Below are 15,655 nucleotides of genomic sequence, written 5' to 3'. Positions count from 1 at the left end.
GCTGCTGAGCTGAAGTTGTTTAGACAAATCACAGAAGAAGGCACCGCTCCTGTATCTCCTTTATATCTTAACCAAGATTCATGGTCGATATACCTCATTAGTCATGTTTTAATGGATTTAAAGATGGTGGCTACAGAGTACCTCTCTTCCTTTACTTTGAGCTCATTTATTATCTTCTTATCTGTGCTTATCTTTGTAGGTATGGCCTTAAGGTGGACATCTGGGCAGCTGGAGTAATCACCTACATCCTGCTGTGTGGCTTTCCACCATTTCGAGGGTAAACTATAAAACCTACTCCACTAACACAAATTCTTATATCCCTTTTTCTGCTTTGAAGTTGCAGTGTGAAAAATCTATCCAGAGAAATGCAATAAGATATTCACATCTTTGTTTCCATTAGTATTGAATTGCATGAAAAATGTTTCCTGTTTTCATTTCCTTACAATAATCACTTTGTATCTAAATACCAACATCTTATTACAAGTGAAAGCCACTGCAGTTTGCATGTAAATATGTTATATTCACTTGGTTGCAATCTGGAATTATTGCCACAAGATGTTAATACATCATACACACTGGACCTTCATTTTTTTAATAAAGACTCTTTGATGTGGAAACATTTGCAGGAGCAGTGATGATCAAGAAGCGCTTTTTGATCAGATACTAATGGGCCAGCTAGAATTTCCTCTGCCATACTGGGACAACGTGTCAGAGACAGCCATGGTGAATATTCACGGGTGCATGGGTCAACTCTGTGTGCATATTGTGAACAGACTGATGTGCTTTACACATAGTGAGCCAAACTCACCACTGCCCACTTGTTGCTGCAGGAACTGATTCGATCTATGCTGGAGGTGGAGGTGGATCAGAGATACACTGCCCTCCAGGTGCTGGAGCACCCCTGGGTCACTGTGAGTACAGTGTCATCAAATTTGTGAAGTGCAAGACTTTTATGTAGTTGCATCATTTTCCACTGACTTCTCCCTTGCTCAATGCAGGACGAAGGATTGTGTGAGAATGAGCACCAGCTGTCAGTAGCAGGGAAGATAAAGAAGCACTTCAATACCAGTCCGAGGGTCAATGACACTACTGCAGGAGTGTCAGTCATTTCTGTAAGTTACCATTCTAAACTAAAGTGCACATAAACCAGCTGGTCTGACAGCAATTACAGAAAGTTAAACTGGTTTCCACAGAGCTCCAAAGTTTTCTGCAGCTTTCTTTTCCGTTTGTCTCTTGAGACAGGTATAACTTTCAGAGTGAAGTTTGTGTTTCCACATGAACTGGTGTCTGGATTGATTGTACTGGTTTCTCTTTGTGTTCAGCTGGATGACAGCTTTTCTATGCAGAGATCTGGGTCGTTGGATTTCTACCAGCACCCCGCCATGTACTGGATAAGGTATGCTAGGTTTCCATGGAGACACAATAAGGTCACAAACAGCGAGAAATCAAAACAAGCTAGAATGGTGTCTCTGAAATTAATCCCCCCACCACCACTCACCTACCCTGGGTGCTGCCCTGCTAACTGCTGCTGCCTCTGTGCTGTTGTGGCTGTGTCTTTTGATTTCTGTGCACGTTTTTTTTTATTTTTTCCTTTCATTCCTCCCTTGTTTTACAGATTTAATACCTGCACTGTTGTCATCCGTCTCTTGCCATGGATTGTTCTATGTTGTCTTACTGTTTATAAATGTCTTGTTGTTTTCTCAATATGTGTATATGGCAATGTAAGTCAATTCAGCTCCTACAAAGCTACATCTTTGATGATAAAGTAAACAAACTGCTGTTGATGATCAGTTGTTGATCACAATTTCTTTGTGCCTTTACAAAGAAATAATCCTCTACCATTGCTTGTCTCTTTGAATTGCTGTGATTTTATTCATTTCCTCATTTGTCTAACTTGATGTGAAGCTTACATCCCTGCTGCCTCCTGCATTACCAGGACTTGCTATTCAGCTGCCATTGGCCAGCTACTATAATGTGACATTTCCACTGACTTATGGAGGATCTTTAGATTCATAGATAGTAGTGATGCCAGTGATAAGGGGAATTATTAACAGACTTAAATAAATTAATAACAGATTTTGACATGCCAATTAGTTTTCTGCAGCTTTCTATTTGCAAACAAGACCATATAGAGCTCCAAAATACCAAATTTTTAATGAGATTTTGCAGTAGGTAAAGACTAAAGTAAGTAAGAAAGAATTAGTTGTTATAAAATATCTTGATGAAATGACTATTTAATTTTATTATTTACTGACTAATTCTCCTTATGAACGAGTCAAATAGCAATAAGTAACTTAAACTCCATATTGGACAACTCCTTGTGCTAGTCAAATGATCTAATCATAATCTCCTTCTGTGCTTCCCTCAACCAGGCCACCCCTCTTGATAAGGAGGGGCAGGTTCTCAGACGAAGATGCCACCCGGATGTGAAGCCAGCACCTCTGCAGATGATTCAGACTGTGAAAACAGAAATAACAAGAAACACACACCGGGCTGAGCCACCCTGTTGCCTCCCTGGCCTGCCCACGGCCCCTTCCTCTCTGACCCCCAACACATGCTCTGACCTCTCCCCAGACTCCAGCCCCCCATCGGACTCCGACGACATCTCCATCAGCTCAGTCAGCACCATCTCTTCCCCCAACTCACCTTTCTAGAGAGGAGACAGAGGGGAGGAGGAGAAGAAAACTTTGGAGAAAAAAAAAAATCGAAGATAATTTTGAAATCCCCTGAATCCATCTTTCCGAACCTGGAGGACAGATCGATGAATGGGTGGAAGAGCAAAAAAGGATGGGAGAGGTTGGGAGAAAGACTAAAGAGGCCACAAGAAACAAGGATCCTGAGGAGGAAGAAAAATGTGGAGTGAGGTGCAAGGCTTTTATTTCTTTTTAACGTTCTCTCATCTGAGCACATGTTGCAGAGCTCAAGGAGCAAGAAAGGGCAACAGGACAGTTTACCTTTCAGTGATGATCCGGGCCAAACATGGTGGAACAAGGCAATATGAGAATATGGACCAATGTTCATGTTTTATTGAACCTTATTTATTCATTCTTTATTTACTGCATTTTTTATATGTATCTCCCTTTTTCATAGAAGATACTTTTTTTCTTCTTTTGTTGACTAAGAGCTTGGTGAATTGAAAATAATGGAAAAATTGTGTTGAAGTAGAACTCAGACGTGTGTAAGTAGGCTGTAGTAGACTTGATAAACAATCTAATTTTGTAAAATCAGAGCTACAGGAAGTAGAAAAAAAACGAGTTCTTGCAAAATATGATGAAAACAGTATTAAAAACAACACTTATGCTGTGACTCTGTGCTCCACACAGTACTGACGTTGCCTTCCCGTAACGTTGGATTACAGTGTTACAGTGTACACTTTAAACAGACTGCTACAAAGACAATAATGGTGCATTTTATTGCAACTTGTTACATTGTCATCTGCAAGTTCATAACATCTCAATACACACAATTCAGCAGCATTCGGATGCTTGTAGCAAACTTGACACCTTCTTTCTCAATGCACTCATTGATCCTCATTTATATCAACAATACAGGTATAACTCAACATATTCCAGCAGTAAAGAAAGTTCCAGTTCACGGTTTTGTATGTTTTAGATGTGTACACATGACAAATAATGAGGGCTGCGTATTTGCACAAAAGGTACTGCTTTCTTTGTGCAGTCCAATGGGACAGAAAGAACGACAGTATGGATGTCAGAAAACCAGCAGCACTCGCGTAAAGCAGTAGAGTTAAAAGGATGGAGGAGGATTTGTTTAAGCTCTGTACAACCTCATTCATGGCTTCATTTATCCTGATGAAAGCATGACAGACATACAGTAGCCTATTCTTATAAAACAAAACTGTTTAGTGATGAAGTATTGTTTATATGTTATGTAAATAACTATTTTATTTATTTTGATAGTTCACAATACAGTATATTTCTTTACTAGTAGTATGTCTATGAGAATTGTAGAGGGGAAAAAAACGAGAAAAAAAAAGAGTCATACAAAACTAAATGAGTCTTGTGTAACAGTCAGTTTAGAAAACAAGGTAATAATCCAGTGGGGAGCATTAGCTTGAAATGAGAAAAGCTGTTAGCTGAAAAGGACCATTTGGATCCAGATGTAATTCCATCTGGATGAATCTACACAGTCAAATCTAGAGAAGAAGAAGAGATCAGCTTCATTGTTTCATGTTAGACATGGGAAATCATGCCAGTGCTTGAGTAAAATCAACCAGTACTGTGATTTCCAGTATCTGATGGGAGGTCTGACAAGCGAGAGAAATACAGAGCAGCTCCAGTTTTATTTATTTATTCATTTTTGCAGATTCCACTGCGGTTGTTGCACTTGTCTAGATTTCTGTATTTATTCTTATCAGCGCACATGCACAGTAATGTGCCACAGATCCGTATGAATTTGTTGTGCTGTTGAAATTTACACTCTAGCACAAATGGTTTACCAAAGTGCTCTCACAGCTGCACCACCACATTACAGTCCGTTCTAAATACTAATACCTGTACCTCTGTTTAACGATGGTCTATCAATGACAATAGAAATAATTAAAACATGTTTCAAAATCAAATTGTTGGTGTCTTTTTTTTAAGAGTTTTAATGTGTTTACAGTTTTGACATGCAGGTTTATATTGTTTTCTCTGATTAAATAAACACTATTATCCCACGAATGCACTCTTTTGCTATTTTTAGCTGTTATCTGCTGGGAGGCACTTCACTAGAGGGGTACTCAATGTGTTTTTATGAATCCCAAGAGGCAAGAGATGTAGGATTCGCAATTTTCTGTGCTCGACAGGGCAAGTGCTCTGCATGCAGGTGGGATGACAGAGTGGAATTTATTGCTCAGACTGAATAATAGAAATTTGTTTTGGTTTTACCACAGCATGATTAGAAAAATGGACCGGAAAAACAGCTCATGATTCAAGTCAATTTCAGAGGTGAGCGGGTAATATCTAATAAATCAGGGAAATAGGGTGTGACATGTTTGCATGTTTCAGAGTTCCCACCTATTACAGAGCTAATAACTTTGCTCAAAAAGTGTAACAGGATGCTAAAAGACCAAAAAGAGACATATACGATAACCATGAAGAAGTATAAGATAGTGTAACACGATCCAAATCATACACTAATTCAGTACAAACAATGTTAGAGAAAATGTGACACAGTCTGATTGTTGTGTGTATGACAAGTAAGGGGCTGTGAACAGTGAGTGTGAAGAGAAGGCTCCCCTCTGTGACACACAATTAAATATGTTGATATTTTGGTCAAAGTGCATGTATTCTAGAAACACTATTTAGGAAATATATTTACGTAATTTATTCTGTCAGTTTGTGAAATGCTTTCTTGCCATCAAATCTGCACATTCTGAATGGCGTGCCATTCCTGTTACGGCCTGCAGGGGTCACCCTAACACGAAACCAATAAGCGAAGAAGATAGTTGAGGAAATGCTTTGTGAGCCGGGTCTAACAGCAATTGAAGTGTCACTATGGTGGACCATAAATCATGAGATAGCTTTTTGAAATCATGTTGTAGTCATAGTATTTCGTTCTTCAAAAAGAGGCTACGCTTTTATTACGGAAAACTGGCTTGGGAAATGTAAGATAACTCCTGTATGAGTTAGCTACAGTTAAAGTGAGGTTACTGCAAAGGACGGGTAGTTAGCTTGCTAGCTAGCTGCAGCTTCACTGTTCTGTGCGCTGCCGTCATGAGCGAGGAGGACAATTCATCAGCAAATAAAGACAAAGACTCGACTCTGCTGCTCACTAAAGACGGACAAAGGTACTATGTGAGTAAAAGCGGAGTAGTCGACAGTAGAAATGTGATAACTCCACACGAACCAGAAAACAACGTCTCCTCCTATGACATGGATGATCCGGACGAGGAGAGCGATGTTCTGGACACTTCGGATCCCAGAGACAGCGCCGCCAGCCCGGAGGAGCTCAACGACGAGGAGACCTCGGAGGTGGACAACGCCCCCAAGCAGTGCACCTACGACGGATGCACGGAGACGACAACGCAGGTGGCCAAGCAGAGGAAACCGTGGATGTGTAAAAAACACCGCAACAAGATGTATAAAGACAAATACAAGAAGAAGAAGAGTGATCAGGCCATGTCCACCGGGAAACTTGATGTAAGGCAAAGCTTCGTTACATCTTTTATTTTTTTGGAAGCATCGATTTGAATGGTCTTCCAGCTTTTCCAGACTTCATTGAGTCACAGTTCAAACCAAAGTTCCACAATGGTTTATCTCTGTTTTTACCTGACCAGGACAACTCAGAGGAGCGGCCCGTGTCTGTGAACAAGCAGCGCCTGGGGGCCATGGGGGACCGTCCAGCCAGACCTTCCCTGATAGAGCAGGTCCTCAACCAGAAAAGATTGGTATGTCATGATGCGGGTTTGATGCAGAAGTACAAACCCTGACTAAAACAATTATAGAATCACCACAGGATCATTCTGCTTTATTATTTTGAAAAAAATGTCAAATGAATAAAAAACAACAAACTTTATTTTTGCTTTTGTTTGATCCAATCAAATAGAGGGGAAATGAATGAATATCCTAGGTTTGTGATCTCATACCTTCTGACAGTATGTAGCGAATGGAATTTACAAACCATTCAGTGAACCCAAGCTTTAAGGCACTGCCTTTGTTTCCCCCTTTCTCCTTTATCCAGAATTTTATTTTACTGCCTTTCTTTACACCGGTACGTTCATTCTCATTGTTTTTCTTTTTTTTTTTTTTTTTAATGATCTGTACCGTTCTTTGCTACAGCGGAGCTGAAGAAGTCTCTGACTTGAACACAACCAGTTGTTTGATTATCACCAACTTGCTCACTGAGATGTTCTTTACTTTTATACCAGAATGATTTTTCCGATTTTCCTTTAAAATGTGAATATCTGTTTCCTCTAGTCACTGCTCAGGAGTCCAGAGGTGATCAGCTTCCTGCAACAGCAGCAGCAGCTTCTGGCGACACACAGCCGCAGCCAGACACAGCAGCAGTTCCAGGGCTGTTGACGTTGGCTATCAGTGCAAGACAGTATTTGGGATGAAGAGGAGGATAAAAGAATAGTAACCATACACTGTATGAATTATATTTTGCAGCCTGTGAGCTATGTGGAAGAAAGTGTGTTACAGGAATAAAGGGACAATTTAAAGGCACGGTGAGGCTGGTGGACTATATCAGGTGAATTCAAATAAAACCATCAAAGGGTGTTGATTTCAACAAACTTTTGGTGTCTTGTGATTGTTTTTAATTTATTTTTCCAAGTGCAAGACAACTTTTCTGCCCACATACAATTCATTTGTGTTTTGTTGCATATGTAAAGTCCCATTCTGTTTTTTTTCTTTTTGCATTTAGCAGTAAATACTCATGCCTTGGAATATATTACATGGATATATGTTGATGAATACATTGTTCCTCACTGTGATTTAGTGATTTGTCTTTAAATGTTGTGACGTGTGACAATCAACTGTCTTTCAAGGACGGGTTTTGAATATAATATTTAATCTGTTCAACTTGAACTGTGGCACAAACTGTAAATTATGAATGTTTAGAAAATGTTTAGAATGTTTAGAAAAGAACCCTTCATGTACCACATGATGCTAAAGTGCAGTAAGAGAAGTGATGTTTTTTTTTTTCCCCCTGATAAGACATTTCCCAGGTTTTTGTGTTTCGTGTGTTGTAAGTTTTATTCTTTGTTTTTATTTAAAAAGCTGAAGTTTTTAAATAAAACATCTTGGAAAATAACAATAAAGGGGAAAAAAAAAACATTTTTAATGGAACAAGTAAAAAGCAGCCAGTACAATAAACATTGGTCAACACATGGAGATATAGCACATACAAATGTATTTATGTTTCTATAACATGAGTACCTGCAAATATATCCCATTTTTCTAGTCTTTGTTCAGATAACGTGGCCCAATGGAAACAACGATGAGAGTAAATGCTTCATCATACTGAAATCAAGAACCACTTCTAAGCCTTAAAGAACATGTTTCAGTTCCCTGAAATGTTAAAGCTGTACACCAACATGACATTTTATACAAGATATTGAGAGGAAACAACAAAACATACAGAATCTACGACTACCTGTCTGAAGAGAACAATCACACACTAAAAAGTGTGTGTATGTGTTCATGTTATGACACCGAAGAGATGGGGTTGTGTGGTGAGCCCATCTGTGTGAGGACCTTGTCCAGCCACTGCAGGGGCCCATGCAGGTGCACTTCAATCCAGCAGGGAGTGCTGGTCACATCTTGTCTGTGATATTCAGCACCCCAACCCTGAGGAATGGACACAACCATAAATCTCACCTGGTCTGTTGACAGTTTGGGTGCTACCTAACCAAGTATATAACAAGATTTGTTAGAAATGTCACGTAAAAGAAGATTACTATCAGACTGTCTGTCCCCATATGCCACATACATGATTTAAAAGAAAGTACCTTAACAAAGCTCATCCGGATGGTGCACATCTTGGTGAGCTCGTAGACGACCTCAAAGCCATGGTTGACAGACTGGGCGAGAAGTTGTGCAAAGAGCTGGTTGTTGAAGATCTTGAGGCTGCAGCCACTGGGGATCTTACACACTGTGGTGGTGTGAAAGCCATGCTGGAAATTACAGTTGCGGCTCTGAACAAAAATGCTGCTGTCACTCAGACACTCTGCATACACCTCCCCGCCCACATAGTACAGGTGTAGACCTGAGAACAAAGAAACAAATTCAATTCAATTTTATTTATATAGCGCCAAATAACAACAATTGTCATCTCAAGGCACTTAAATAATATAGTCCAATTCAAGCCATAATCCAATTAATTCATATAGAGCCAATTAAAAAAATAATATTCTAGCTAAGGAAACCAACAGATTGCACCGAAACAAAGAATCCAATACTCTCATTTGATGACGACTATAAAGACTAGCACATATAAACCACTTTTACTGTGCTGCAAATGAAACAATATTACAGTATGTGAAAGGTACAGTGACCGAAGGATGAAAAATGCTACAATATTAGACAACACACAGCAAAAACTAGAATGTGAGACAACGCAACAACAAAACAGAAATTAACATTTTAAAAAACAATGTTTTTTTGTGAAATATATTTAAAAACCTTTATTTTGATTGCTTAAAAAATCAAATACTTGCACAGAGGAGGATTAATTAAAAAAATAATGGCTCTTGCCAATTGTTCGCTGGTTGACAGCAAGATGTTAGACACAAGTGTGGCCTCTGATAGGAATTATCCACAAGAGCTGTGCAGCCTACCTTTGCCTATGTGTCTGCGTGTGTGCTCTATAGTGGAATTGCGGTTGACGTTGGAAAGCAGGCCCAGGCAGAAGCGGTTCTTGTTGTTTGATGGGTCCGTGAAGCCGTCTACCAAGACGCTGCGGGCTGAGGCGTGGAAAGTCTCTCCCACCCTGTTGTTGAGCTCATAGTAAGCTATGGAACACCAGTACTCAGGCTCCTCGTAACATACAGGCCTTAAATCTAAAGAGAGGGTTACCTTACAGCTGTGCATTACAGATAAAACATGTTGTCCTTCATAAGCATATTTCTATTTTTACAGACACTTAAAATTCATGTAAAATTCAACATATACAAAACTACCTCTGTGTGGAGCAGAAAACGTGAGTTTGGTGGTCTCTGTGGCGCTGCTTGGCTTCACATCTTCTTGAGGGCTTGTCTCCATCATGCTATACGGAGGTGGAGGAGTGTCAGCTGTGGGAAAAGATGATCGATGCCATCAGGGTCACAATCTACTAGATCCACGGTAAAAGTTGAACCTGTTTGTCGTGTATGCGCAATACTTTTGATTCCTTACCTGTGATGTGATATGGACTTCCAGGTTCTGCAGAGCTGTTCGGGGAATTGGGGTAACTTTTTGAGGTGGGGGACTGGGCGAGTGATAAAGGAGGGGAGGAGGAGGGGAAGGAGGAACAGGGCAGGGGAGGGAAGGAGTCTGGGTAGGTGGCATTTTGGGGCATCAGAGGCTCGTTGTGCAGGGAGGCATTCCTGAACTTTGCCAGTAAACTGTGCTGAGGGTTGAACTCGCTGTGGCGTGGGACCAGAACAGGTGGCAGCACTAAAAAGACAAGAAGGGAGGATAATGAAAAAAAAGAAAAAAGACAGAAGGTACAGACAGAGCTGATAAAAGACAAGAGAGATCGAGATGCTGCTCAGGTTAGCTCAGGTTACAGCAAGAGCTTTTGACTTGGAAACACAATGAGATCAGATGTCCTGTTTCTATATACAAACTCACAAAAGCTTTATGCTGTCAAAATTAAAAAACAACCATGTTTTTATGATAAATCTGGAAGATGTTCTCCACTAATGTCTGTACCTGGAGTCTCCACACGCCTGTAGTGATATGGGTTGATGCAGATGTCCTTCTGCTTAGAGCCAAAGGGGAACTCGCAGCACTCGAGGGCTTTGAGCTCGTGGTGGGATTGCAGGTCAGGCCAGCGCCACACCCTGCAGTAGATCACATGGGGCAGACCCTTCCTGTGGGACACCTGCAGCCTCCCGTCCAGCGACCGCGGAATCGTGACACACTTACCTGAAGGATTAAAATAACCTTAATAACCTTAAGGAAAGTGTATTACTGTGATTTTCTTTTTTTATTATTATTTCTCTTGAGTATGAAAACCACTTCAGCTAACAGTTTTACTATTTCTTGTGCACTTAATTGAAATCTAAGTTCTTCAAGAGAATAGATTTAGATTGTTTTTCGTGCTTGAGGTGGTTTGCTGGTTTGAACTTCTTTATAGTGAGCTGACAAACAGTACAAATAAATCTGGAAGATTTTAAGATGATTAAAAGAAAACAAAACAAACAAATTTCAGATGCACAAATACAGAAATCAGAATTTTTGGATGTTTTCTCCAATATTTGATTTTTCTTTTCCACATCGGATCATTTGCGCATTCACTAAAATGAAACCACGTGAGAGGAGGAAAAAAAAAACTAGTAGAGAGGAGCTTAAACGTCTGTCCTGTGCTAGTTTTCATTTCAGGGTTGTGCAATAAGAAATGGAGAGAAAGAGCCGCAGCATTATTTACTTAATGCACCATGGTGCTTTATGAAGCTGTTAACAACTCATAAACATCTGAAATATGGCCCCAACTACACACTGTTTTTGTATGAAGTCAGAGGAAAAAAACAATTTTAAAAGGTTGTGATGTTGTTCATTGTGAAAAGAATAAATCAAATTAAATATCTGGTAACTAAAACTGTCAAACTAATGGAGTAGAAAGAACAATATTTCTGTCTTAAATTTTAAATTTGGAGGAGTATAAAGTAGCATTAAATGGAAAACTCTAGTAAAATGCTGAAGTATAGCCATTTTGATGCGATAGCCAGTAAAAAACTCAAGCAAACATTAGAAAAGTCAGAACATTGCTTTTTTTTTGGTCATCTTTCCTTATCCTGCAAATCTTCTCATGCCAGGATTATCTTGGGACCCCATCTATGGCTTATGAACGACAGCTAAAGACCCAGGTTAAACTTCTATATTTGACACTGCGATACTCACTCGGCTGTCCAGGGCTGCTGAGTGCTCTCTCCAGCTCCTCCATTGCACCTTTCTTTTTCTTAAGTTTCTTCACAAGTGAATCTACAGCCTTTTCTGCCCACTTCTCCTCCTCATCCCCTTGCTTCCAGCCAAGCAGGCGCTTCACCGCCGGGCTGGTGAAGGAGAACAGGGACGTAATGGAGGTAGAGGAGTTCATTTTGAGATGGATAAACGGGTGGCGAGATGAACTGATAGGTCCAGTTAATGGGATAAGAGCTCCCTTGAGGACAGAAGTGAAGATGCAAATAATGAGCAGCCAGGACACAGAGGAAGAAAAAAGGGTAAAGATAAAAGGGTGATGAGTCTGTGTAAACAAAGGCTGTTTTTTTATTCCACAGTTACTTCCGAGCAGCCTCAGTGGAGAAGTTTGGACTACAGCCAACACAGTGCAAACCCTAAATCCCCTCTCTGTGTTGGCACCGAAAGAGATCTGACAGCTCTGGATTAAGGGTCTCCTGAAGGGAAGGTTGTTCCTTACACAGCCAGAAATCCAGGTCAAGTTTCAATCATCTGGCAAGAAACACAAGAGACTGTATTAACTGACAGTTCAGCCAAAACAGATGCAAAGCTGGAGGTTAGGGAGCAAAGAGATGCTGGGGTTTATTTGTGATTGAGGTGGTAAGTTGGCCTGGAGACATGAGTACAGTCAGAACGAACAGCACATACTCATATACTCATATTTAATGAACTGGGCATTAGAGGTGGATTTCCATCATAAAGAGTCTGTATCAGCAGGGTTACAGAGAGTGTGCTTGCATCAGACTGATCTCCAAACTGAATAACTATATTATTATTCTTCTTGGAGAAAATGAAATGCTTAAGAAAACTGTTTCAGAGAGAGCCGGCCAAGATGGCAAAGCTCATTTCTAGATTCACCAACAATGAGGAATGTCCTTTCTGGCCTCTGTTTCTATGATCATGCCACTGACGCCCAGGAGCCATACTGTCTGGCCAGAACACATCACAGGGCAGGAGGGGGAGAGGGAGACAGGGAGGGAGACACACAGAGAGTTCTCTCCTTGTGTTTGTGTCTCTCTGTCCATCTGAATTGTACTGGAAATTACAAAAGTGCATGCAATGAGGTATAAAAGCACAAAAGTATGTGATATGCCATAATCGACTCCAGAGTAGTGTCTTAACGATGAATTTATCAAACTTTTTTGATCAAATATTTATACAAGACATGTCTGAGACGCAACTGAAAGTTTTTGACTGCCTCCTTTGTAATATGGTTCAGGCTCTGAGACATCATGTCTGAGTCATTTTACAGAAAAAACAACATACTTTTACATGTAATTACCTTTTTCTTCACAGATTCAGGCTTCCCTTTACTCATTCTGCATTTCTCCACATCTGTTTATTTGTATGCATCTGATGCAGATTTGCCATGTATGTGCATACAGACTTAAAAAGGTGACTTGGAAGTTCCTATGCCCACATGCTTTTGGCATTGCCAGATCCACATTCCTCTTAAATTTTGCTCTCTCCAATAAGATGTAGCTAAAATAAACACAGGTAATATCTACATCACGCCCTGGGCTTGTTGGTAGAAAAGTGACCAGCACTGGCATCTGGTAGAGAAACAGACAGCTGGGGTTTTACAATGACAGCAAAAGCGCACAAGCTCAATGCGGCATCAGTCCGTCGCTGCTGCTGCTGCTTTATGAAGCCTGGCGTCACTCAGTCTGCAGCCTCAGATAGGCTAATTACCTAATGCTTTATCACCAGTACACCCCTTTCCAAAAAAGTAAACACGCCAGCTTCCTTTTACAATCCCTCCATACAGCGTTTTTACAGAGACAAAATCCGGGTTTTGCACCAAGCTTTACATAAGCACACATTCATGGTGAAACGTGAACAGAAACGTCAACAGTCACTACTGAGATTCTTATAATCAAAGTGTCATAAGATATCAAACGAGATAAGTCAACCAAACACAGGTAGCAAAGACATAACTTTAACTATTCTGGTATATGTGCGCAAGATAATAATGCGGTGGTATCATAGCATGATATTAACATACACATAATTTACTACACTCAATCACATCTATCACAATAACTGATCCCGAAAAGTTGCCCGACAGCAGCCCACAGGTAAAAACATCTTACGCAACTGTTTAAAACATCATCAGTCTTTTGATATTTGTCAGATCTGCACACCCCTAACGACAGATGACACATGCAGCAAATAATAAATGAAAAGTTTCTGCAAACATACAACAAGCTGCTGGTTTGTTTTCTCACCTCTGAGCTGACAACAAGTGCACTGCAGACGGCTGCGTGAGTGTGGAGACTTCCCAGTCTGTAGTGGGTCAGGCACTCGGGCGATGAAGGTGTGTGTGCGTGCGTGTGCGCGTGTATCTGATAGTGTGTGAGCGTGTATATATATTGTGTCTGCGAGTACGTGTTCACGTTGAAGTGTAAAGAAAACGTTGATACGAGTTTGCCTCCAACTGGTTATTTCACAATTAAAGCATAACTAAGGTACTAAAAACCCACTGATTTTAAAGCGGGAAGGAGAAAATTGCTGGTACCACTAACTACATCAGTATAGCCCACATCATATTATACCTTTTTTGTAAAGAACTTGTTTAGTAATTTAGATAATGGAAGTCTTGCATAAGATATAAATATAAAGATAAAGTGATGATTTGCAAATCATTGAAGCGCTCAACATTACACATCTATTCAGTATTTCGTTGCTCATTTCAATAGTTCTGAAACTTATTAATATCACATGCTATCTTTGCATTATCTTCGACAAGCCTATAAGATCTGTTATAAAAAATCTGCTTGTGTATAACTACAGTCGAAACAATATCCTATCAAACTCGGAAAACAGATTGAATGTTGTTAAATGTAGCTCTATCATTCAATTGAAAATTACGGTACAAAAGAAAATGGTTTTCAGTAAGTAGCCTATGATCCACCGCCTAGTTTAGTGGTACAGAGCAGACAAGCCACATAAGTAAAATAAAAACAGCCAATTTCCTTTTGAACAAGTGTATTTGTCAAGCTGATATGAAGACTGTTTAACCATTTGCAGCATTTATTTGACGCACAACGATCAACAAGTGACTGAATTCCCGTTTTTATTGTGAAGGTTCTGTCACAGTGTCTTCCGCTGCAGTGATCCACGGTTGGATTGACGCAGGTTTGAAGGCTCCACTCCTCCAGCAGCCACAGCCAAGCGCCACACAGCCCCGACGGCGTCAGCCTGGCTGGAACCGCAGCGCCTGTGCGCTAGATCCCTCCGCCTTCCCCCTCCTGGAACTTTCCCAGGATTTCAGATTCAGCGCTCACAGCAGCGAGGGGAAGCGTGTGTACCACCTGAGCTGTGCACAGTCCCTCAGTCATCGGGTTCTGTGAAGTTCATGAAGCTGGGAAAAGAAAACATTCCCACCTGTCCTCCTGTCTCAGGCTATGTTAGTGACTTGTTAAGGGCATTCGTTATTATGCATTATATAAGGTAGCTGCTCACAATAAGGCCTGTTGCTGTCTTTAAGTTAAATGTTTGAACTCCCAATTCAAACATCCTAATATTCTCATAGGCTGTTTGGTTATGTAGGCCATGTCATTTATATAAAAAAAATATCAAGTGCTGTTACAAGTGATAAACGCCTTTCTTTACATCTGTCAGCCGGTGCCCTGCAGCCCATAGTATCAAGTATTCACCTATAACTTTTTACCCGTTCAGTATCATTATAACTACAGAGATAGTTTTTCATTAATGTTTAAAAGGAAGCAATTCGCATATTTTCTTTCATGCGTTTCCATGCAGCACCCACGCACAAACACACTGCACCTGTAGTGTGAAAAGAGGTAAGAGTGAACATTTGTCTAGTGGAGTTGCGTTCGGCGCTCTACTTCTACCACAACCACAAATAGCCTACTACCCTTGGGGCGTGAAATTGATTTGTTCCCCTCCCAAAAAAACATTGCTTGTTTTAATTATGTATTGTTGGGAGCCATGCAGAGGTATTTCTCATTGCGGATGGATACGAGCCTTTATTGTGAGTACTGTGACTGGTCCAGTTAATGACGCAAGCCCGGCTGGCGACAGTG

The 15,655-nt window shown here is 40.5% G+C and overlaps 3 protein-coding genes across 5 annotated transcripts in view; 2 read left to right on the top strand and 1 right to left on the bottom strand.

Moving 5' to 3' along the window:
- dclk1a (doublecortin-like kinase 1a) overlaps positions 1-2,525 on the top strand; it is a 47,023-nt gene extending 44,498 nt beyond the window's left edge. For both annotated transcript variants that reach the window (XM_072375283.1, XM_072375284.1), the window contains 6 exons: positions 200-277; positions 627-723; positions 831-911; positions 999-1,112; positions 1,323-1,396; positions 2,373-2,525. In XM_072375283.1, coding sequence (XP_072231384.1) covers positions 200-277; positions 627-723; positions 831-911; positions 999-1,112; positions 1,323-1,396; positions 2,373-2,430 — 502 coding nt within the window. In that variant the 3' untranslated portion in view covers positions 2,431-2,525. The remainder of the gene's footprint in view (positions 1-199; positions 278-626; positions 724-830; positions 912-998; positions 1,113-1,322; positions 1,397-2,372) is intronic.
- Positions 2,526-5,457: 2,932 nt separating this feature from the next.
- Positions 5,458-7,237, top strand: rfxap (regulatory factor X-associated protein). The gene is made up of 3 exons (XM_072374624.1): positions 5,458-6,143; positions 6,281-6,391; positions 6,921-7,237. Exons 1-3 carry the CDS (start codon positions 5,718-5,720, stop codon positions 7,023-7,025), a joined length of 642 nt encoding a protein of 213 aa, XP_072230725.1. The 5' UTR covers positions 5,458-5,717; the 3' UTR covers positions 7,026-7,237.
- A 524-nt stretch (positions 7,238-7,761) lies between these two features.
- smad9 (SMAD family member 9) lies at positions 7,762-13,948 on the bottom strand. 2 transcript variants are annotated; one of them, XM_072374623.1, is made up of 9 exons: positions 13,835-13,948; positions 12,889-12,959; positions 11,550-12,098; positions 10,359-10,574; positions 9,840-10,100; positions 9,626-9,736; positions 9,284-9,505; positions 8,456-8,712; positions 7,762-8,294 (listed from the first exon to the last, which is right to left on the bottom strand). In XM_072374623.1, exons 3-9 carry the CDS (start codon positions 11,743-11,745, stop codon positions 8,151-8,153), a joined length of 1,407 nt encoding a protein of 468 aa, XP_072230724.1. In that variant the 5' UTR covers positions 11,746-12,098; positions 12,889-12,959; positions 13,835-13,948; the 3' UTR covers positions 7,762-8,150. The 2 variants fall into 2 exon arrangements, with proteins under 2 accessions (XP_072230724.1, XP_072230723.1); XM_072374622.1 differs by lacking the exon at positions 12,889-12,959.
- Positions 13,949-15,655: the final 1,707 nt, after the last annotated feature.

This window comes from Leuresthes tenuis, unplaced genomic scaffold (genome assembly GCF_036924035.1).
Source record: "Leuresthes tenuis unplaced genomic scaffold, fLeuTen1.0.hap1 SCAF_21, whole genome shotgun sequence".
In the NCBI taxonomy this organism is placed as follows: domain Eukaryota; kingdom Metazoa; phylum Chordata; class Actinopteri; order Atheriniformes; family Atherinopsidae; genus Leuresthes; species Leuresthes tenuis.
The sequence above is the reverse complement of the archived record's forward strand: the minus strand, read 5'-3'. Positions and strand labels throughout refer to the sequence as shown.

What these genes read in the sequence shown, in the direction of transcription:
- smad9 (XM_072374623.1), bottom strand. Translation starts at nt 11,745, where the DNA reads ATGAACTCCTCTACCTCCATTACGTCCCTGTTCTCCTTCACCAGCCCG. An exon ending in CAGGCGTGTGGAGACTCCAG is followed by an intron (nt 10,101 to 10,358) that starts GTACAGACATTA and finishes TTGTCTTTTTAG; the next exon opens with TGCTGCCACCTGTTCTGGTC. An exon ending in AAGTCCATATCACATCACAG is followed by an intron (nt 9,737 to 9,839) that starts GTAAGGAATCAA and finishes CTTTTCCCACAG; the next exon opens with CTGACACTCCTCCACCTCCG.
- rfxap (XM_072374624.1), top strand. Translation starts at nt 5,718, where the DNA reads ATGAGCGAGGAGGACAATTCATCAGCAAATAAAGACAAAGACTCGACT. An exon ending in TGTCCACCGGGAAACTTGAT is followed by an intron (nt 6,144 to 6,280) that starts GTAAGGCAAAGC and finishes TTACCTGACCAG; the next exon opens with GACAACTCAGAGGAGCGGCC. An exon ending in TCCTCAACCAGAAAAGATTG is followed by an intron (nt 6,392 to 6,920) that starts GTATGTCATGAT and finishes TGTTTCCTCTAG; the next exon opens with TCACTGCTCAGGAGTCCAGA.